Below are 23,391 nucleotides of genomic sequence, written 5' to 3'. Positions count from 1 at the left end.
TGGTTTTTATTCCCACAGGCTCGGCAACATCAATCAAATGTGAGTTAGAGAGACACGTTTTACCTCTGTTGCGTATCAGATAGCTATTCAGGCATTACCAAATGGAAATTGATTTTAGAAGCTTGAAATGAGACAAAAGCATGGCAACAGTGTAACTGGAAACTATTTGCTGTACTTGATTGAGTCTGTGTAACGCAACCTGCCTCAGCTTCTCTTGCTGTACAAGTCAAAGGAGAATGAGATTTGCTTCTAGGGTGACTGAAAGAAAAGTGTCAATAGGCAAATCAGCTGGAAGGGGATTCATAGTCTTCTAGCTTGTACCATCAGTATGATGTTCTCATGCATATATGGTGGACAAAGCTATTTTAGAAGAAATTTAGCTGACCATGCAGTCATTTTCCTTTTGGAAAAATTGTGCAGAGGAAGTATAGGTGTATGTGCTGCTGCTTCTACTTTAGTCCAGAATGGCAGTCTGTATTTAGGTGGTGTCGTGATGCAGGCACCTTCATTATACTGAAATACTTTACTATTGTCTGTTTCTTTCTCATTAGATTAAAAACAGGATAGTTTGTAATCTGGAAACATGTATAAGGCTTTTCCAGTATTTAACTATGACTTCCTAATGTAAAACTGTGTCTCTGCTACCAGATTACCACTGTACAAGATTCAATAGAACCTGTGTTTACCAGAAGTTGCAAATTGTACTGATACGAGTTAAATATTTTAGTGAAAGCTCACCTGTACTAATCAGAGAATCAGACAATTGCTCAGATTAGAAAAGACCTTCAAGATCATTATGTCCAACTGCAACCTAACCATGCTGCCCTAACTTTAATGGCCCTCTGCTAAATCATGTCCCTGAGCACCACATCTAAATGGATTTTAAACACTGTCAGGTATGGTGACTCAACCACCTCTCCAGGGAGCCTTTCTGTAACCCTATCTGTAAAGAGGTTTTTCCTGATATCCAACCTTAATATGGATTTATGAGCATTAGAGGCTTGTGCTAGCCCAGGTGTTCATTATGGGTGGCTTCAAACTGGCAAAATAAAAATTTACGGTGGCCTAGCTAAGGTTTGGATACCAGATTACCTGTATTTGTTGTTGCTTAGTCTTTAGCCAGGTATCATGCATGCTAGCCCCAAAGTCTATAATTTATCTACTACATAGATGTGTCATTACTATACTTATAATGGATCCTTATACTTACAATTAGATCCCAGTCACAGCTCTGCTGTTTGTTTGTCCATCCTTATAAAAAAGGAATACTCTCCATTTTGTGCATTTCAAGTGATCATTTTTCATTTTCTACACTGTGCTCCACTTATTTCTCTGAAGCAGTAAGAATGGTATTGTATGCAGTTTCCATACAAGAAGACTTAGTGTCCTTATTTAATATTCCTCCTCTTGCTGTTATTTCTCCTTGCTCTTGGTCTTTGGCTGTTTACAATTTGACATTTTCTTCTCCTGATCCCACAATGCAGTCTTAAAATAAACTAGTGACATGCAAAGGTCTCTTGGAGCCAAAATATGTAGTATTCTTTTAGACAGGGTAACAGCAGAAATAGTTACTATATTTAACAATTCCAGAAGAACAAAGTTGTAAAAGTAGGGTTGTATTTAGATAATGTTTAAAATATTTGCATTTCAATTCCCATGAAAAATGCAAAGGAAGGTTATAGCCAGTGAGAAAATACGGGAGTAAATTATGAGTAAATAATTTGGGTACTAAGATGTAAGGTGATTGTTTATTGATGGGTTCTTTGTTTTATATATATTTATAACCTATTTTAAACTACTGCAATAGTTCAGAAACTTGATCTAGAAAATTATTTTGTAAAAATCATCTCCTTGCTTTAAGTGTTCAGACCTTTAAAATCTGAGAAGTCAATGCAAAAATAAAGGGCTTCAATATATTTTTACCTGATGTACATAAAAGAGAAAAAATTAGGAACAAAATCAAAATTTTTGCTGTCTTTCTTTGTAGCTTATGAAAGATCCGTGACAGCTCAGACTTGAAAACATGAAGAGTGTTTCTTATATTTTTTTAAGTCTAGACCTGGGTGAACTTGTCTAGAAATCATAAAATAAAACAGCAACAAAATGCCACACAAACAACAACAAAAAATGTACCCAAGCTGTTTTACAAAGAAAAGAGCAGAGTAGAAAATTAAATACTGCAGCAACACATTTTTGCCTTGGAATGGTCACGGAGTTCTTTGTGGTTCTGAGTGTTCTGTTTCCTCTAACCAGAGCAACATCTAGTGGCTGGAAAATAAGCAGCTCAGAAAATAGAGCCAAGTCCTGGTGTTTGGTGGGTGGGAGGCAGAGAGAGGCTTTCTGATCAAACATGGAATAATTCTATAATGATGGCTGTAGGATTGCTATAACTCAGTTACATGCTACAGTATGTAATATTTTCTGCTAAATGGTCTTAGTCTGGCGTTTGCAATCAAATACTTCTAAGTCAAAGAGCATCTTGAGCTCAATATCTCAGCATTTGGAGAAACACAACACAGCTGGTGTGCAGTTTGATGTGAGCTGTATTAGAAATCAAGAGATAAAACTGCAGATGATCTGACACTGTGGTTTTTCGTAGGGTAGATTTTGGGCCACGGAGGTACCTGGTTGTCAGAGTTCCTTGAGAGGCAGCACTAAAGGGCAGAGGGGTCCAGAAATGCTGAGCACTCTTACAGAATGAGATTTAGGCACAGAAACACATGGTCCCTATGTGCTGAGAGATGAGCCAGTGCAGAATGAGGCCAGCCTGGCTGAACAGTTTCTTCTGCAACTCTGGAATAAAAAGAGTTTATGGCCTTTTGAAGGAGGACAGAGATGTCCTGTGGCTAAGCAGGGAGGCAGGAAGCCAGGAGAAGTGCTTAGTAACCTACCAAGTATTCACCTGGACATCCACAGATCTATTGGACTAGGTGGGTTGTGGAAGTGCTTGCTAAGCTGCTCTGAATAATTTGTCAGCTGTCCTGGCTGTCTGGGAGATCCCATTTGACTGGAAGCTGGTGAATGTGATAACGCTTGTGCAGGAAGGAGGAGCACTGGATTTACAGACCAGTCAGTCTGGCCTCAGGGCCAGGGAAAGTCAAGCAACAGATCTTCTTAAGCCATCACATGACATGCACAGGACATGTGGGTGCTGAGTCAGCATGGAAATATGAAAGGCAGGTCCTGCCTGACTAACCTGATCTTCTCTGATGAGATGACCAGCTTAGTGGACTGGATATGGAGTGTTTTGCATAAATTTTATGCATTACTTCACATTTGTGTGCTGCTTTTGGCCTTGGTGGAATGTATATGACAGCTGTATTTGTCATTCAGAATGGTTATTCCCTTTGTTCCTGGAATACATTTCTTCTCTCAGTTAAGACTGCTACAATTTATTTGCTTACCTGTTTATCTGGACAACGTATTTGTTTACACTGAAGGGAAACATCTTGCAAGTTCTTATGCTTCAGTTCTGCACTGGTATGCAGTCACTACGTATGTCCCACTAGCTCAAAAAGATGTAGGCAGTTACACTGGGGAAAGAGTTAGAAAGTGACACTCATATCCTGTTCTTGCTTGTGTTTTTTATCTGATATGACGTAGCTTTATCTGCTTGAGGATGTAGACAGTCCTGTAGATTTTTGTGAAACAACTCATAAGAGTAAAGTGCCTGCAAGACCATTTCAGTCTGTTTTTATCTTGGAACCTTCTAGCATTTTGGCAGGATAAAAGGCTAAGAATAGATTTTTAATATAACTTTTCTGAGTTCTTTTGAAAAAACCTGACACTGACTGTCACTGTGGGAACTGCTGAGTTGAGCGAGTTTAACCTCATTTCAGTATTGAAACTGGAAATGAGCTTTTTTTCCTCTTCAAATTGATTCCTGTTGTGTATTTACAGGTATAGGTGTTGCTGATTTTGAAAATCTAGCCACATACAGAAAAATAAAATCAAGACAGGCTTTTGAAGCTGTTAGATTCCTTTTTAAAACAAGTTTGCTAATGAGGTGTAGTGTACCATGCTGACTACTAATATGGAAAAGGCGGATGTACTCATATATATATATATTTTTTCTTTAGTCCAACTGTGACTTGTCAAGGGCTCTGTGAAATTAGCTCTTTGATTCTGTATATTTTCCCAATTACAGTTATGTGTAGCATAAAGCAGAAACCTTATTTAGAATTCTTTTGAGGAAATTTACATTTGGAGTAGTGGAACTATAGCTCTTGATCTACACTTAATTAATGCTGACAATGTTACATTCATTCAGCCAGATCTAAGCACAGAAATGTGTAATTTTTATGCCAATTAGTCCAGTCAATTGAGGTTAGCTAATGAAATAGTATATTTAACTCAGGAAGAAATTGATTATTTGTTAAAAAGAAAAATTAATTCCAGCTCCTCTCATCGTTGTTGAATGTGCCATACTGATCATACACCTGGGGAGGTGCTGCATGGTGGTGTGAAGATTTACATGTTTGAAATATTGGGGCAAACAGAAATAAGATAACAAGTCTGTGTTGTAAATTGATGGGAGCAGGTGATTTTAGTGGCTGCTGGTGGTGGCCAGGTGGCTTTGTTTTACAGTTGGCATTAGCTGAGGAGAGCTCTGCTGAGCTCTGTGAAAATTGAATATGTGGAGGAGGTGTAGCAGTCCAATTTGATTATGAGCAGAGGGAAGCAGAATTATGGATCTGATTAGAAGAGGCTGGGAAGTTTGCAGTGGATGTGTTAGTGTTTTGTCATGAGCAATTGTCTCACATTTACCTTTTGAGAATCTCTACATGCAGGATCTGTATAGAAAGATGGAAGTGTGGGGAATGATCATCATCTTCCTGTGTGCTCTTGTGCTAACTGCTCTGATTGTGATTGTTGCTGATGCTGAGCAGCTATGGGGGCTGTCTGGCACTTCATGTATCCCTAGCATAAAAGGAGCAGGACAAATATTGGCAGACTTGGAAGTTTTAAGTGGATTTGGAACAATCAGCAGTGAATTTCAGTTTGATTAAACGATTTCTGTATTTAGGTAGTTTGTGTAATATGGTTTTGATCACAAGGAAATTTAAGAAGTGTTACACATGAGTTATGACAGGTATTGCAACACTACAGTAACACCTTTCAGTCTGATTTCAGCGTGGGATTGTAAGCAATGTTCATTTAGTGTTTGATTTGAAACAATGTGTTGCCAAACTCTGCTTCCAGCAAGTTAGGAGGAAATGGCTTAAGTGAAAACATGACTGTTTATCCATTCATCTCCTTACAAAGCTAATATAGATAAAAATAGAAGCCATGAAGTAGAGCATTCTAATTCAGTTTAGTACTTTTTATCAGAAAATAAGCTGACTGAAAACCTAAAAAACATAAAAAAAAAAATAAATAAATCAAACAATATTCTTTCAAGTACTTCCCAGATCTGATCAGCTCTACAGTTACCTGAAGAAACTAAATTGTATTGAAGGATGTAGCAACAGACTTTAAAATGGTAAAAATGCAAGATAATAGGGCTGAATTACTAACAGTTATCTTTAAATATTTGTTGGATTGATTAAATCTACACTATGCATTTTAGTACAGTATTTTTGTAGTTCCATTCTATTTCAAATTTTTCTGTGCTTGAGTATTTATGGAATCTCCACAGGATAAATAACCTGGTTTCCCAATGTCTAGCTATTAAACTTAGGAGATCATTACTATTCCAAAGAAATAGCTATATTTTTTCTAAAGTGTGTTAGCTTCCTGCAAGCAATCTTAGCTAATTAATCCTTGCCTCACTTCCGAGAATGGCTGCATATACCTGTCTGATTAATGTTTCTGCTAGAAGGATAGTATATTATGAAGGTAGGTTTATAAAGGTTATAATACAGGCAGCAGTAACTTTGACAACAAAGTGAGCAAGGTATTCCAAGTATACACAACAGTATGAGAGATGGCAGTGATGGGCAGTGAAAATGAAGTGGGTACTGTCAGTTACTAGGTAAGACTTTAAGGATGGGAAAAAAGACCTGGCATTCATTAATTTGTTCTGTGTTTAGATGCCATTACTCTCAGATCCAAATATAAGTGCATGAACATTTGTACACACATAGAAATCATTTAAATGGAAGGCTGGAGGTTGCATGTTTAACATTTCAGTCAGTCTAGTGCAAAAGAAGAGTGATCATCATCTGTTGTAACGAGGAGAAAAAGAATGTTGGAAAACGCTTAAGAGCTCAGCTTAAAATAACAGCTAATTATCCCAGTGTGTTTTGGTACATGGTGACATATTTATTCAAGGAGGGAGATTTCTTGAAACTGGTCCACCTATCCATAGTTAAATGATAATAATAGTATTTCTACTATTAAAAAATGTTACTTAATATATTTTGAAATCGCTTTTGTTATACATAGTTATCAAAATCTTTTTCATTGTGGATGCCAAGGCAAATTATGATTGTATAAATCTGAGGTACACTCCTGATAAAGTCACTAAGTCTGTTCCTGTTTTCCAGCTCTTGTGAGTGTTAGTACTTCCTTTTCCCAGCCATGTTTTTGCTTTGATTGCTTACAACTTACAGTCTTTACCTTAAAGCTGTATAATGAATGGATCTTGGCTGAAGTATGGAAAAAAAATAGGCTTATATCATGGGAATTCGAGCTTCTATAACAGTACTGGGAATTAAAGTGTACACTAATACTTTTTTATTATTATTCCTTTGGGAAAAACATGAGTTGGTGATCATAAAAACAACTACCTTATTGAACTAAATGGATTCTTGAGGAGTATGAGTTTGCAACAAGAAAACAACAACATTAAGAACAATGTAAGAACAAACTGTACAGATCTCAGAGCAGCCCACCAGGATCACATCAGCAGTCAGTTCTACTAGTCAAAAGTGTGCTATTTCTACTGAAGACTTGCTTGCAGAAAATGTAACATGAAATGATGTTTTTAGTAGTTATCACAGTAGATACATCACATAGGAGCAGAGGTCTATACTGGCAGTCCTTTGATTTAATGTCTATACTTTTATCTTTCTTACAGACAAAACAAAATGGAACTGGCTTAAGCGCAAGGTCATGTCATTATGCCACACGTATGAGAAGAAAGTACTGTGTTATGGTATGTGAAATTCTGCTTTCAGGTAGGACAACGAGTACATTAAAGAGTGTTCCTTGAAGTTAAAATGGGATTATAAATAAAGGTGGTATTTGAAATTTTGCTGAAAGCTGCTCAGAAGGTTTGTAATTTTTAAGAAAGTAGTTTTAACTTAAGTGCAATTGACACAGTTATTTCACCTGGTATGGGATGATGTACGAAATAAAGTTAATGTACAGCAAACTGTCAATAATTTGTTAGATTAGGCAGTTTCATCATTGACAGTTTAGAAGTGCCCATGAAAATTCACAAGTTCTTAAACGTTTTTTAATCAATGATATAAAACCTGATTTAATCTGTGATGTTTATTCAACTGCAAATGGACAAACTGCTAGGATAACATTTTCGTTACTTGCTGAGTACTCAACATTATTTCCAATTTGCAGAAATTTAAAGACTAAACTTCTAGATCTCCCATCCTATGGATTGTTTACATGGCATAATGAAATGTTGCATCATGATACTAGATCTGATTACGTGCACTGAGATCCTATATTAATGCTGCCTTATTTACATACTGTTTCATGTACATTAGTTATCTCTGTTTCTCAGTATCATTCATTAATGTACAAGAATTGCACTAGATGCAGTGCTGTGGTTTTTTTTCCTTAAGGTAATACTTTTACAGATGTTGTAGTATACCATATTACTGCCCTGCATTATGTACTGTGGTTCTTTAGAGAATAAAAGAATAATTTCTAGATTTGTAACTGTAGGTCATTGAGAAATACGGTGTTATGTGGAACAAGAAAACAAACAAATACAGACTTCCTTGTTTGTTGGATCTTACCAGAACTTGCCTTTCTGAAACTGATTGTTTCTTGAGCATAACATTTGCTATTTAAGTTTGTGAGAATCCATATGCTTGTTTTCTTTGTTTTGACAATCTTTAAATATAATTTATTCTTTAAATATAATTTCTCTGAACATTTTGGAACATCAAGAGTACTTCCCAGAAGAGGGAAAAAGTGTATTATGTGCTGTGTCTTTAATAGCACTCTTACATTTAACAGAGTTTAACTTATTTGTATAAGCTGTTTGTCACATCTACAGGTATCTCTTGCCGGGCCATATTCCATTGTTTGATTGAAGTAAAATCTTGCATGATTCAGTTCCTATTCTTACACACACCTGATGAGGTCCACTCAGCTATAATTTAACCAGGAAAAATATCAGGTGTAATTATTGGAAGATCACTTTTGTTCATTTTTATCTATAATAGCAGCTCTGTTGGAGTAAGGAAGAGTGACTAATCAAAGTAAAAGGCTGCTTAAGAACGAAGCAATATAAAGCTCATCAACAACAGAATTCAGTGATAGACCCTAAGGCAATTTCCAAGCTATTATAACTGCCTGTGGTGACTGCCAAGCTGCAGTAGCTAGAAAAATAACTTTCACAGTTTGATGTGAAGTCCTTTGTTTTTCTGGCATCTCTTTTTACTAAAAGGAGATATTGCGTAGCTAATGAAGTGCAGTAAGTATTATATTTACTGAACTTATTCTGACAATCCTGTAGTGATGCTACTACCGCGTTTATTCTTTTATGCTACTTTTTGATATGTTTGAATTTTAAGGAGTAATAGACTGAGGTGAAGGAAGCTAGTCTGAGAAAAATGCTTATTGTACATCCGCATTTTATTATGATTGGAAATATTTGCTAATATTTATAAAAACATAATAGAAAAAAAAAATAACCAATGTGATACACTGTGACTGTAAAATGCTTAAGATAGAAATAACACATCCATTTATTACCAAGTAAGAAGTTCTATTTTCTTTTATGCAATGAAGCAAACCAATTCATTTTTCTTAATATAAACCTTTTCTGAAGGAAACCAAGGTTTATTTAGGATGTATAAACTCAAAGTTTAGAATAAGTGTTTTTTTCAAAAATATAACAGTACATAAAGGCAGTAATCAGAGTTGGAGTGTATGGGTACTGAAGATTGCACAATGCGATTCCTCTGGACTTCATAATCCACCTTGACTGTTTAGTCATTCTAGAGTAGAATGGTATTAATTAATGGATCATAACATTAGTAGCTTAAACAAATCCCATTTAATGCGTTCTCTGCTCCTTTACGTACTGAGCACCAGGCGTACCTTCATACTCTTTGGGGTGGGTAGCTTCCCCAGTGTTACACAGAGCAGTACTGGTTGTGTTAAGAACCTGCTGATGAGTCACCGAACTCTTTCTTTTTTAAAGAGTCCTAGAAATTGCTTAAAACTCAAAGGTAAAAGCATGTGCTGTTTAAAACTTGGCACAGTGAGAGGGAATTTAATAGTATTTGAGAAATTCTTTTGAAGATCTGTAGTAAAAACCAGCAGCTTTCTGGAAGTCTGCTCATTTTCTAATTACAGAAAGCTACAGGATTGTTTCTGCTTGTACAGCATGATAACTTTGAAAACATTTTTATCACCCTGTTGAGGTTTCATCAAAGTCACTTGGGTTACCAGCCTATAGTATCCCAAATCAGCTAGATCTGAAGGCATTGTTACCTGTCTAAATTAGAGAAAAAATGAAACAAAGAATTTGAGTGTGTTTGTTTTAAAGGTTGATATAATTATCTTTTCTGTAATAAGCCCAATTTTCTTTGAGACTTTTCACAGAAGAATATACGAGGCTACACTGGTCATCTGCTGTTTTCCGTTATTTTCAGTTCTTGATTAGCTCTCAGAAAAAATCTGCAACACAAAGGAAATACAATATACCAATCTTTTGTGCTGGTAAAAGCTGTGGGTGTAAATCACAGGCAATAGTTTTGTAGCAATACTGGCTCATATCAAGTGATTTGATCTGAAACCTTTCAACATATGAGAGCTAACAGCTCTCATGTTTGTGCAGTATAATTTGGCTTGAATATCCATGAATGCAGAACTCTGTATATTCTTTCAGTATCTTCATATCATCTGAGTTCTGCTTTCAACTTAGAGAAAATTGAGACTGTGGCTTTATCTTCATTTTAACGTTTTAAATATATTTCTACATTAGTTATCTTGCACCTCCAGAAGCCTACAAGAAGGTCATTCCTGTATTTCCTGAGCAGAGTGACAGCAATTGTATCTGGATTTGGTGGAGCAGTAGAAATTTAGAACAGTGTTCTTGCATGCAGTTTCCAGAAGTATTCATTTTAGCAGTCTATCTTAAAATGCAATCTCTTCTTTACAGGAGTGGCTACCACTGTTGAGTTCCCTTCCGTTTCTCTCAGGTCACTTGTCAGTTATATTGTTGTAACTTCTGTACATACTTCTGTTACCCATCATTTTTATGCCTCGTTTTTCATTGCCTCCCTGAAGGTTTTAGCATAGAAAAATACTAATAAAGTACTCAGAATCTCCTGTTGTGTTTCAGTTTGCATAATGCATTACTAATGAGATTATGCAAGATCCTCACCCTGTGGAATCTCTTACATTGTTTTGTGTTCTTCTGTTAGTGTAGGAATACGAACATTGAAGTATGGCAATACATACCAGAAAAATAATTATAATGCTATAAGTGTTATTGTCAGAAGGGGAAAAGAGGCTGAGAAATAGCAATACCTAATCAAGCATCTGCCTTTCAAAACAAAAACCAAAACTAACAGACAAAAAAATCAGAAAAAATACCTGAATTCTTTTGGAACTTTTTGAAGTTGTGGCTGAATGTGAGATGGTATCTTTGAATTTGCTGTATTTTTGTGCTGTGGATTGCTCTCTCTGTTGCTGCTCCTGGTAATGTAGCGTATTTATTGGCCTGTGTTGCTAGCTGTGGGGCTCTGAGTGAACAGGCAATAGCAGCTGACATGTATCTTTGTCATCACTTTCTACAAGGGTGACTTGGCTACATTAAGAAAAAATGATTTGACCAAAGACTAAATGTAACCCTTTATACAAAACAACAATTGAGGGCTGGATGTGCTTGCTATTTAAGAGTCCTGGTTCCACAGTTTTCAGCTTCTAACTCAGTCTTTACAAATGATTCTGCAGATCTGAAGTTTCTGAATAAAGTAAGAGAGTATACAGTGTAAGTTTTTATTGTTCAAACAAAGGGTAATACAAGTCACTTAAAATATCTTGAGAGAAATGTATATCAGCTTACTTTAAAACAAAGCCAAAATAATAGCCAATAGCAACTCTGATGTGTAGAAAAGGAAAAACATGAGTTGTTATGACTGGAATTAAGAACACTTCAAACTCCTGCAAAAAGTACTCAGCATGAAGTGGGAGGCTCGTGACCGAATCATCTGTATTATTGGGAAAACGGTTCATTAGCCTGCCAGTGGGAGTTGCAGCTAAGAAACTTGTTGGACTCTGAGATTTGTGGGTAAATAAAAGAGTAGAAACAGAAATCCTTGCCTTCTATTGTAGTTAGAATTTATGCAATAATGCAGACAATAGCTTTGGCCAACATTAAAATTACAGGAACAGCAAATCATTTTACTATAGCTTTTACAACATCAGCAGTAGTAAAACAGCTTTTGAAAGTTAAATAGTGAACTTGAAAGTAGAAAAAATGTCTTTAAGTCTTTGTTGTTTTCCTTAAGTGGAACAGAATAAATGCGTGAGGGTCGGAATATCAAGAGTGTGACTACTTTGTAGCAAAGTTGTACTACCTCTCCTCAACTGTGACTTGTACACAAATAATAGCTACTGAAACTACAGCAGATTAAAGCTGCTGTTACAGATGTAGGTTGCACAGAGTGATAGTTTCTATTTATAGAGACTTTTTTGCTTCAGAAAGTTTAGATCCTTTATGAAGATTAACTGGTTTAAATGTTTTTAGAGGTACTACTTTCTGTCTGATCTTGCATTATTTTAGATAAAGTTTTAGATTCATATAATCTTCAATGTCTGTAACTAAGCCAGTTAACTGAGCTCTCTTTACAGTCAGTGAAATATACAGTTCTGTTACAACTGTTGTAACATACTTCAGACATTTTATCTCAAGATGGGATCAATCTCACAAGGTTTGTTCTTCTTTAGCAACTGTTAAGGGAGCCTTGCTAAACCAGTATTAAGTAAATATTCCCTACTAAACATAAATTTAAAAAGTAGTTGCTTTAATTTATAAATTGTTGTGCAGCATGGGAAGGTCCGTTAATGTTGTTAACATAAAAATTAAGCCTTTAATGATGCTTAGTGTGTTCATGGTCAACATGCTCATTCTGTGGACTGATCAATATAAGTATGTTGTAGGGTTACTTGAGTACTTTCCCACACATTTTTTATTATTCCAATGCTGGTTTTCCCTTTTTAAAAGATTTTTTTTTTTTTAAGGCATGATCTAAGTATATTATCTTCACTTATAGTAAAGAAGGAAGGAAACAAGAGGAAGATAACACAGCCACGGAAATGGAGGGAAATTACAATGCTTGCTTTTAAAATAAATGACATAAATTTAGGGTCTGAAGAAAAAATGTTTGTGCAAAGCAGCTTTTAGGAAGTCTCATCCGTAGTAGTGCTTTCTTCTGCTTTATTTAGGAAACAGATTTGGAGGGTTGCATCCATTCATACAATGGTCTTTACTTGTGTAGATGCTAAATTTTTTTTCCTTATTGATCTACAAATTTTTTGTTATTTTGTTGATTTGGGGTTAGTGTTTGATGTAAAGGTTTACCTTGCTTACTTTCACATCTGAAAAACATGTTTTGACCTAAATTTTTCTTTTCTCTTCTTTCAATACTTCATTTTCCATTTGAGAAGACTAAGCGCATTTTAACACAAGAACCAGAGAAAAGAGATTCTGTGCTATTTCATAGGAACATTTGTCAGATGTACTTACTGATTTGTAGAATCCCTGCCATAAAACAGCTCTCAGCAAATACTCCCTCCAGCTTTATAATAGCTACTGAATGACTAAAAAATTCTGATTAAATCATATGCACTTACTAAGAATGATGGATAAAATTAGGTCTGTATAGAAGACTCTATCTGATTTTTTCCTTCCTCATCCTTGACAAAACAAAATGTCAATACAAAGAAATGCGCAGCCCAAGTTTTGTTCTTTGTTGAAGTAGTTAAACTCAGTTTTTCCCTTTGTGTTTCTGAATTGAACTAGAGGGTAGAATTTTTCGAAGTGTGATTGATTCTGGTTTTATAATGGAATTACAAGCTGTCTTACTGGAATAGTTTTACTTCCATAGAATCACCAGGGTTGGGCAATGAGGCTGTATTTCCTCACAGGGATTGCTGAAGTTGGATTGTTGTGTATTTGAGTCTTAAAAAGATATGTAGTGAGTTTAGACCTCCTTTTCATGTTCCTCTAGTTACTTTAACTATCCTATCCTTTAAGTACAAGTGTGAGTGAAATCAAAAATGTAATGGGAATTCTCTTTAAAGCAGTGAGTAGTGAAAGGAATGCAGCTGTTGTAGCTACTAAAGGGCATAAGTCTTAATGGGGATGGTAGTAACCTGCATTTAAGACTATTTAAAAGCATGCTACAGAATAGATATTGCTTAAGCAAACTGCTACGTATTTAGTAATACTCTGCATGTTCTTTAATATTTTGATCCATCTCAGATGGATTGTGAGTTTTTCATTACTCACTGTGTACTTTGTAGTAAGTGGTAAAGAGGACAGAAAGATATTGGACAGAAATGTACTTCATGATTTTGATCTCCACTATATTTAACATTTTTCTTGATATGATACAGCTTTTGATCACAAATCTTTGTGAAGAACTTAAATCTGTCATTCCCAAATCTACAATGAAGTTGTAGATATCAGCTGTTTAACTACCATGTATCCATTAAGAAATTAATATCTAAGCTTCAAAGGCAAGTCTAGAGGTGAAAAATTCCTGAACTTCTGTGTCGTTGTGTTGTACTGACGCCTATTTCTCTAGCTAAGTAAGAGAGGACAAAATTAAACAAAATAAGGTAGTGGATAACTGATCTATAATAAGCTGACCTAGAGGTGGTCTCACTTTTGATGTTTGAAAGTGGGTCATTTTCATTCCATTAGATTTTTGAGAGAGGAGGATGAAATCCTAAGGGGGAAAAAAAGCCTGTGTAACAAGGTGCTATCTTGAAACATGATTGCATCAGCTTTGTACCTGATCACATTAGCATTTACTCTGATTATTAGAACTGCTATATAATTTGAAATGCATACCTTTCTAGTAGTTGAATTAACTTAATCAGCTGTAGTATAATTTTCTACTGTAACATTTTTCATCTGCATTTTGAATCCCTAAATGCAGATCAAGGATTAGTTGCTTAAAGGAAGTATGTGACTTCCATTTAATACACTTGAAATTTTTTGCCCTTACACATAATCAGAATTGTACAGGATCAGGAGAGAAAAAAAAAGGACAATTTTACAGTTAATTCATCTTTTGGAAGTATCTGACCTAAGCATTCAATAAGAGATACTTAGTGTGAAGTAATTTAGCTATACGTTCACTTCAGTTTACTACAGCTGAGATTTACACTGGCATTTGTTGTTGGACTCTAAATGGCCGACAGGAACCACACAAACCCATGGGTACCAAAGCAGTAGAAGAGAATACCATCTGTCTCCTGGGTCTGCTGTGTAGCTCTGCTTGCTGTAAAAATAGAGTGAACATCTGCATATTTCATGATTTAATTTCACCGTCTTAGCTAATGTATCTGAGAGTATGTGATGTAACTTTACTCACAGGAGTATAAGAAAAATATTAAAAGATAGTAAAAATTGTATCTCTTCATATGTAGTACTACCTCCAAGAGACATCAGTACTTCATGGCAATTGTGCTAAATAAAAACCCAAGGAAAATAAAAGGAGAAAATAATTCAATGGTTAAAAAACAAGTTGTATTTGTTTTAAAATATAGTAGATGAAGAGAAATGCATACTATTAACGTGTGTCTTTTTGAAGAAATGTGACCTCTGTGGTTAAATCCAATGTAACCATTTAATTTTTCAGGGCCCTTATGAATATCTGAATAGCAGCAGTTTCTTTGCTGAGACTTCTGGTACATTACTTTATGATCATTAGGATTCCCTGAGGCAAATTCTTTCTGCATGTAATGTGGCTGAAATTAAATGAAGAAAGCACTTGTTCTTTTAACCGTAAGTCTTTTTGCCAGCCAATTCTCTACCATTTTATTATATTACTAGTTAAGCTATCTTTTACTGTTTTTAAATCTTGCTTGCTACCTGTTTAATGTTTTATCAAAAGTCCCACTGAAATACAAGTAAATCACGTGCAATTCCCTGTTTTGCTCAGTATTCCCTGCCATTCCTTTAAATAAACCTGTCAGGTTTCTTGTTAGTGAGCCAGTATCAGCAAGCATCTAACTCTTCTCAGCTTCAAAGTGAGACTGTGCTTAATCCTTCTTAAATGAATTAGGTGTTTTTCTAGGACAGGAATCATATTTAGTGGTTCATATTCAGTAGCCTCAAATTCACTCTGGTTGGAGCTGAACCCTGTAAATTAGTAGTGTAAGATGAATGGTTCCAAATGTCCACTTAGATGTGAATTAAAAAATTATCTTCATTAAGAATTTACTGCAATTAGCAATCACCTTTGTTTATCAGTTCATATTTATCTTTAAGTATTTAAATAGTATTCACTCTTGCTTTGGGGTCCCATGAAAGCTGTTCAGGGGAGTAGTTATGCTTTGGCTATTTTGGAACAATCATTTAGTACAAACAGTGAAAAAGACGAAAAAAAACAACAACAAAACCCACCGAAATCTTAAGGGATTTATTAAAAACAAGTAGAAAACCTCCCCTGTGGTTTTCTAGGAAGAAAAATAGTGTATGTCTATTTGGATCAGGAAAATAAAAATAAAAAACTACCAGTCCCCATACAACTGATGCAGTTAGTTTCAGGACAGCAGCCAGTACTACATGCAGTAATTGTCAGAGCAACATTTACAGTCTGTAAATGTCCAAAAGTTTCTTTTCTATGTTTTTGTAAACCTATGAAATACGAAGACTTAAAGATATTATAAACATCTTTTAAATCATTACAAAACAGAAGTTAAGTGCTGATCATTCTGTCTGGCAAAAGGTCCTGTACTGATTTAGCTTCATGAAGTTGGGATTATTAGTGTGCTTTTGAATCGAGTTCCTATTTTGTGTACTGTTAACTCTGTATTTTGTACAATAAACAGAAAATAAGTAGTTTGCATCTTATATTTGAAATGGAAGAAGACACTAATAACTTATTTTGAGCAAATACATACTCTGCCAGACAAACTTCCTGAAAATGTTTTTTCACACTTTTCGTGCTGTTTGAGATTATTTTACAGTGTTAGAACTGCATTCTACATGAAATTCTATGCAGTTTCTATTGGAAGTACATTGCACAGGTTTTCTTCCTTTTATACATCAGTTTGCTTTAATAATCAGGGTACAAATTTACCAGACTAATAATTATGCTTGTTTCATCACATTTTATAACAGATATTATTTCTTCTACTAGTTATCCTAGTCTGATATGGGTGTGTGCTTGCTCAATCCACAGATTTCCCTTTATTTTGCTGTGATCAGTATCATTTCATTATGCTGTTCTGAAAGTCTCTTTTTTTGTCATTAATAATGAAGCATGTGACTTTGAATATTCTGTTCTTTATACGTACCAACTCTTCTTTACCAGTTAGTGGGCTAAAAATGAGAACTATCCTTTTCTGCATATTCCCCAAAATGTAACATATCTTTATTTATCCTACCACACTGTATTTGTTATCCATCCCATTTTGAAGGTAAGTATTCATACTCAGGAATATCATTTAATACAGTCTGATCTTGTGACCACATTTTTTGAGGCATCATATTTACTCCTTAAGATCAATACATTCAAGACTTGCTGTCTTCCTACAGTTCACTTTTTATCTGAAAAGATTGAGTTGCCCTCACTTACCAACTTTTAAGGACAGGAGGTTTGGGTGAAATAACATCAAAAGCTATTTGGAGAATAAGGAAATAATTTATGAGAAGAGATTAAGTGAGTTAATTATGCATGGCTTAGTTAAAGAACACCTATGTGGTTGAAGAAGACTGGCGGATATTTAACAGATATAACCAGCATGGAGAGGGTAAGTGGGATTATTCAAGGAAGGCGGATTGTCTGGCTAGAATAGGAAAATGAATGCTCCTGTCTGGGTGTTACACTCAGTCAGTGCAGAGATGAAAATCAGAATGTTCACATTACTTGTGGAGGTAAAAAAAAAAAAAAAAAAGAAAGAAAAAAAAAAAAGGTCCTGTTAATATGTGAGATGCTTATGTAGGAAATGCTTGAGTAATAAAATGTATTGCCTTACTTTGTCAGTTCAGATGAAGACATCTTTAGGAGGAACACACTGAGCACATTTTCATAGAGCAACAACTCATGGAAAGAATTATTTATGCAAAATGATTCCTCTAGGAAATTATTAAAGTGAATCATTAATTGAGAATTTGTTTCATGAGGACAGACAGTCTTAATTTTTGGCTAAATGTAGACCACAGTGGAATAGGATGAAAACATGGTGGTTTTTTTTTTTTGTTTTTTTTTTGTTTTTTTTTTGTTTTTTTTTTCCAATCTTCAGAGTGAAGTCACAGAGCGATAACATTAAGTTGAAATGAATGTCAATTTCCAGCACTAGAAACCAAACTTTCTTCGGGTTGTTAATACCAAATGTAAAACTCATTTCCTTTCACAAAGCTTTGCAGTACTTCAGACTCAATGCTATAAAATCCTGCACATCTGACCCTACTCCATAAACATGAATTTTGGGTTATAAATATATTTTACTGTCATCTTCAGTGCTCATGCCAATCAGGAAAAGGACATTTGGATTGGATTCAACTTATACAAAAGCAATTTAAGGCTTCTGCTAGTTTTTGATTAGGGCCACATGCTATTTTGGCTGAAGGCACATGCAAATTGCTGAATTTTGAGAATAATTCTTCACAGCCTTTTTCATTTTATGGATAGAGACTAGAGATTGTTCCACAACACTGGAAAAACAGATGAGGCAAACCTTTTTATTTTTACTTTTATATTTATTTTGCTGTTTTTCTGTATATGCAGAATTCCTACTTGCCTTTTTATGCTCTTCTCCCACCATTTTTATTTTATTTTTGTCAATCCTGTGCTAATTAAGACAATGTTAACAGCACAAACTTCTTCGCTGCTCATCTATGTAAGTTCTTCAAGCTTACATCTATCTCCAATCATGAGTAACTCTGGAAGGTCACAAAAATAGGAATCTTGCAGTAATAATTGGCTAGAATTGAAGTAGTGCAATTTTGTCTGCATTGTTATAGTATCACAATGGTGGTAAGCTATCCAGTAATGCTGCATTATATATATCCCTCATGAAGGATAAAAGCCAAAAGTATGTAACAGATGAGAACAAACATTTGTTGTTTTTATTTTACAGTTGTCAGATTGATCTTATAAGTTTTAACTATAGGAGAATTGTGTTCTGAATTGTATAAAGATCTTTTGACACTTAGAGACCATCATGCATTTTTTAGGAGTGTGATAGACAACCTTAATACACCACTTAGTAACTAATGGTAAGGCCACGTTCATGGGCTAAGAACTTCTTTCCATCATGTGCATGCTGTCTGCTTCTGTGAGCTCCGGAAGCTTCTGCTTCTTGAAGTCAACTGGCATTTGCTACAAATAACCAGTATCCTCCTCATGCTGCCAGAGGGCATTGCAGAGAACGTCAGTGTGTGTGTTCGTGTTACCTTTCAACATTGCTGAGATGTCTTATCTTAAGAGTTTAACTCAGCTCAGGTTGTGGTTGAAGATTATGTTGACAATGCTTTGACCCCGTTAAAAAAAGACGAGTAAGCAAGAAACAATATTTCATAATGATAAAGCTAAAGAAATTTCAGTTGTTCTGTATGTTTCTTTTTATTTTTCAAATACAAACAGATTTGACGTTGTCTTGGATGGAAATCAGTTTTTAAATTCTGTTCCTATTTCTGAAGGATTTCTCTAATTGTCCATCTGCCTGTTGTCATACTGGATTAATTAGTATGCTGCTATTCCATTTCCAGAGTTTCTTATCAGATTTTCTTTGGAGCAAAAAATTTAGCAATTGCATAATTAATTTTAACAAATTTAAAGGAACTATTTAAGCCTGGTAGAAAACTTCTGAGCATCTTCCAGTTGTGACAAAATGTTATTAGCAGGGATTTACTGAGAAGTGTTCCAACTGTGCACGTTAATGTGCATATATTTATGTGTGTATCTTAACTAGTGGAGACTTAGGAATCCCACTGATGCAAGCATATGTACAGGACCAATAGATCAGACTAGTTTCAACCTTCCAGTCAATATTCTACTGCACTGATATGTCAGTACACATTGCCAATGGTTAGTTCTTAATCAAAGGCAATGTACATTCGTAATATTACTTCTGTTACTCCTTAACAGTGTTGTAAACTAGCTGAATGTAAAAACAAAAATGAACAGCAACAACAACAACAACAACAAAACAACCAAAAAAACCAAAAACACCAACAACAACCCAACCATGAACCATGGACCTGACTGTTTATGGTTAGTACTGATTGCAGAGTTCAAGATGATCAGAGTCATAAACTCTTGAACAAGGAGAGCTGGAAGTGAAGGGGATGTTACTTTCCCCACCACTCCTCTGACCCCAGGCATTTTGTGTTTCTCTCCCCAGTCTCTAAAGATTGTGGGTGATCTCATGCGTTTCTTTCATGTGATTGTTTTGTTTCTTTTTGTGTGGGGAGAGGATGGAGGGGAGAAGGAGGACTTGTAGTCTTTTGGACAGGCATCTTCCTACCTTTTGTTCTCTTACTACTGTGGCTTATTCAGATGCTGCTTTTTCAGCAGGGTAATTTTGGTTTCACGGGGCATCATTTCTGCCCATTTACTTGCTTTGTCCTTCATGTAGATCTTGCTTCTCGAAGATAATTTTCTCTGCCCCGTTTGTGCAGCAATATGACAAATCTGTTTGACTGTGTGGTACGCATATGAATATAAGAAAATACGCCTAACTGTGTTATGAAGTGCTTCATTAGGTCTTGTTTTTTGGTGATTTTAAAAGATGTTCTAATGTTCTTAAATGCTTTCTATGTTGTCAGTGGGTTGGCAGTTGTAGTGCTTAATGTTTAAGTTTAAAATACAGAAATAGCAATTGAGGAATGCATCAGGCTTCTGCTGAGGCTACAAAAGTTTCTCCATTTTGATCTCTCTGTAACAGCTGAAGTGTTTGTATATATGTATGCACGTAGAAAAGTAATATTTTAAAATGCATACCTACATACACAGATGTGTATTTACAAATACTTATCCTACTTGTTTTCTAGTATTTCTGTCATTATAATTCCCCTGTATCAAGTTCTGTATCTTTTCCTTCCATGGAGTTTTTATCACCTGCATATTTGATCAAGGCACAGATCTTTCCAATCTCCATAAATATTAATTATGTTAATTAAATATTAAATGAATATAAATCATAATTAAAATTAAATGATTAAATATTCAGAGATCTATTGTTGGTGACTGTGAGACCAGATACCAGAAATTGTCTCCTAGTTAATGGTGTACCATTTACAATTGTTATGCTAATGAATGAGCAGCCAATTACTTGTTTCAGACATATGTATTCATTTTGAAGTCACATCATTTGTTCTTCTAAAAATAGGCTTTTTGGACCATACCACAGCAACTGATAAGAAAAAAAAACCAAAGTTGTTCTTTGCCCGCTCTGTTCAAATTCTCAATGTGGTGGATTTTTTTTCTTTTTCTTTTTCTTTTTTTATTTTTTTATTTTGCGGGGATGTCTCGTTCATCATTTAGTTAAAGAGAAATAGCTGTTAGTGTTTCTCATCTTGATTTCATACTATAGCAAGGCTGCATTATGAAGACAGGACTACATGGTGGGAGGTGCGCTGCCAGCAGGTGGAGGGAGGTGGTGCTTCTCATTCTTCTTTGTGAACTAGGGACAAGACTTTCAAAGAATGCTTGAATATCCTGTCCTGAATGGCCTGCCTTAAAAGAAACAGGGAAAGCGTGCTTTTTTTCTACATCAGTATTCATAGAATCTATTTGCTTCGTTTTCGTTTTTTAATGTAGCTGTTGTCACGTCAGTTAATTTCCCGTAGGCTGATCTTCCCTGGAAAGCTACTTTGCTAATTTTTCCTTTCTTGTTTTCCATGTAGCCACTAAGAATTATAAAATAATTATTCATTAAAAATGCATTTGTATTTGCTTTGCAATAGCAATAACTATAAAAGACTTTTAATTACTACTAGAATTAAATCAGAAATATTATGGAATACTCGCTCTGTAAGTGCTGCTTGCGCCACCTGGTGTTCAACATTTCAATATCAATGTTGCAGTAACATACAGTGCTTTTGTTAGTCTGCCATGAGCACTGTGATTAAAAATACAAGATTTCAGACAACGGGTTCTTCCACATTGTGCTTGCTTTAAATAAGAAGCAAAAATCTTGTAGCAGTAATAGAGTAAAATCAGTTCTGTAGAGCTGAGTTTTGTAAACTTTTGTGGGTTTTTTTTTTTGTTTGTTTGTTTTGTTTTGTTTTGTTTTTTAAGGTTTGTGGGCTTTTTAAGCTGTTCCTAAAAGAGTTCTTTTGTATTGACTTATTGAAATATTCACTGTCTAGTGACACATCACAGTTAAGTGCTCTACATATACTTCTGTTGAAGCAGATGAGACTAAAGGATGGTATTCCCTGTATTTGGAGTAAAAGAGTGAGGCAACCTGACTTTGTGTGAAAATGTAATTTCAGATCTGGAATGGTTTTTTAAACAAAGAAAACAAACAAACAGCTTTTTGAATGCAACAGGTTAGGTTGTAAGTATATATCTATGTAAAGTTTCTTTCTCCCGTAAAAGAAAGGAAAAGGGAGCCCCGTTGTTCTACATCTAATTTAGCAACCTTTTCGGCCATCAGAGGCCAATTAGGTAACATATTGCTACCACAGAAGCAAAGCACTTCTCACTGCGCTGTGCCTGCAGATTGCTCCACAGTGTGCAAACTTGCAGCAATTTAATATTTCCTAGATTTAATTGAAGTATAAGGATGAAGATGTTGCTGTCATTAATACTTCTATGCTAGAAACAAACCTACTGAGCATTCTCTACTGCAATTGATAGGAAAGAATGGTCGTCCTTTCCTAAATACCACACAAATTTTAAAAGAACCAGCTTTTTTCTTCTCGTCATCCCCTTCCGTAATGTTAAATAGCTTATGTCAGAGGGAACATACATTATATGTCAGTACCATATCAATATGAGTGCTTTCCAGAGGTGATTAGATTCATCAGCAGAGAAGATTGTTTGTGTTGGATAAGTGAGGTCATAAGAATAGAGAGAAGTGAGGAGAATGGAGTGGACTACAATTTCAAGACTTATGCAAACACATATGGAAATCAAGCTTGCTTTTATTTCTGTTTGTTTGTAGTCCACGCTGGTAATGTTCCAGCACTGTTTGCCTTGGTATCCTGAAGAATGAATCCCAGCTTGAGTGAATTATAGGCAATTGTAATTCTAGTTGGATGACTTGTAGGCTTGGATGTTGTTAAAGCAGAATGTACTGTGCTCTTCATGTTTCATTGTGAAAACTGTCCAACATAAGAAATTTGTGTATCACTGTGACATGGTTAATCTCATAGTTGTTAATAACAGAAAATGCAGAGATATTTCATATATGCACTATAAGATCTCTTGGCAGTCCTTTCATTTCTACATGTCCCTTTTTACAGCATGTTTTCTGTAAGAACTTACACCTTTTTGATATTGGTAGAAATTTAGATTTTATAATAGATGCCAAAGAAGAATTTTACACACAAATTTAACAAAAAACAAGGGAATAAGTAAAAATAGAGGTATATCTGCCATGTTTTGTATATACTCTATTCCAATATCCTATATCATAATATTCTGTTAGAGAGCCAACTGGATTAAAATGTAGATTCTGCCATGCTTAGCTAATACAATCATTTCTATGAAAAGCAAGATTTTTGTTTTTAACTTCTGTGTGTTAAAGAAATCAGAATGCAGTAGAAGAGCGGGTGGTTGCTGTGTACCTGTGGTATGTTCCAGTCAAATATTTCAGAATTTCAAGCAAATGAGGTCAGCGGCTACTTGACCTGAATTTAGACAAGTGTAATAGAGTGGAAATTGGTTCTGGTATATTACTTCTTGAAACATCCTCAGGGGGTACTCAGTTAGGGTTACTTAGTGGCTTTAAATCGATGCAGCTGAAACCGGTTTTTTTTTTATATTTGGCACCTTAAAAATATTATTGTAAACATGAAATTATGGATAATGTTTTGGCTAATGACTCTAA

At 35.1% G+C, this 23,391-nt stretch overlaps 1 protein-coding gene across 3 annotated transcripts in view; it reads left to right on the top strand.

The window, feature by feature from the left end:
* Positions 1 to 23,391, top strand: part of LONP2 (lon peptidase 2, peroxisomal) — a 90,105-nt gene that overhangs the window by 23,953 nt on the left and 42,761 nt on the right. The window contains exon 3 of one of the 3 annotated variants that reach the window (XM_015873912.2): positions 7,022 to 7,099. In XM_015873912.2, coding sequence (XP_015729398.1) covers positions 7,057 to 7,099 — 43 coding nt within the window. In that variant the 5' untranslated portion in view covers positions 7,022 to 7,056. Of the gene's footprint in view, positions 1 to 7,021; positions 7,122 to 15,108; positions 15,167 to 23,391 lie in introns of those variants that run through there. The other 2 variants (XM_015873911.2, XM_015873913.2) reach the window with 2 other exon arrangements.

Source organism: Coturnix japonica, chromosome 11, assembly GCF_001577835.2.
Source record: "Coturnix japonica isolate 7356 chromosome 11, Coturnix japonica 2.1, whole genome shotgun sequence".
In the NCBI taxonomy this organism is placed as follows: Eukaryota; Metazoa; Chordata; class Aves; order Galliformes; family Phasianidae; genus Coturnix; species Coturnix japonica.
Note: the sequence above shows the minus strand (reverse complement) of the source record. Positions and strands in the feature narration are given on the sequence as shown.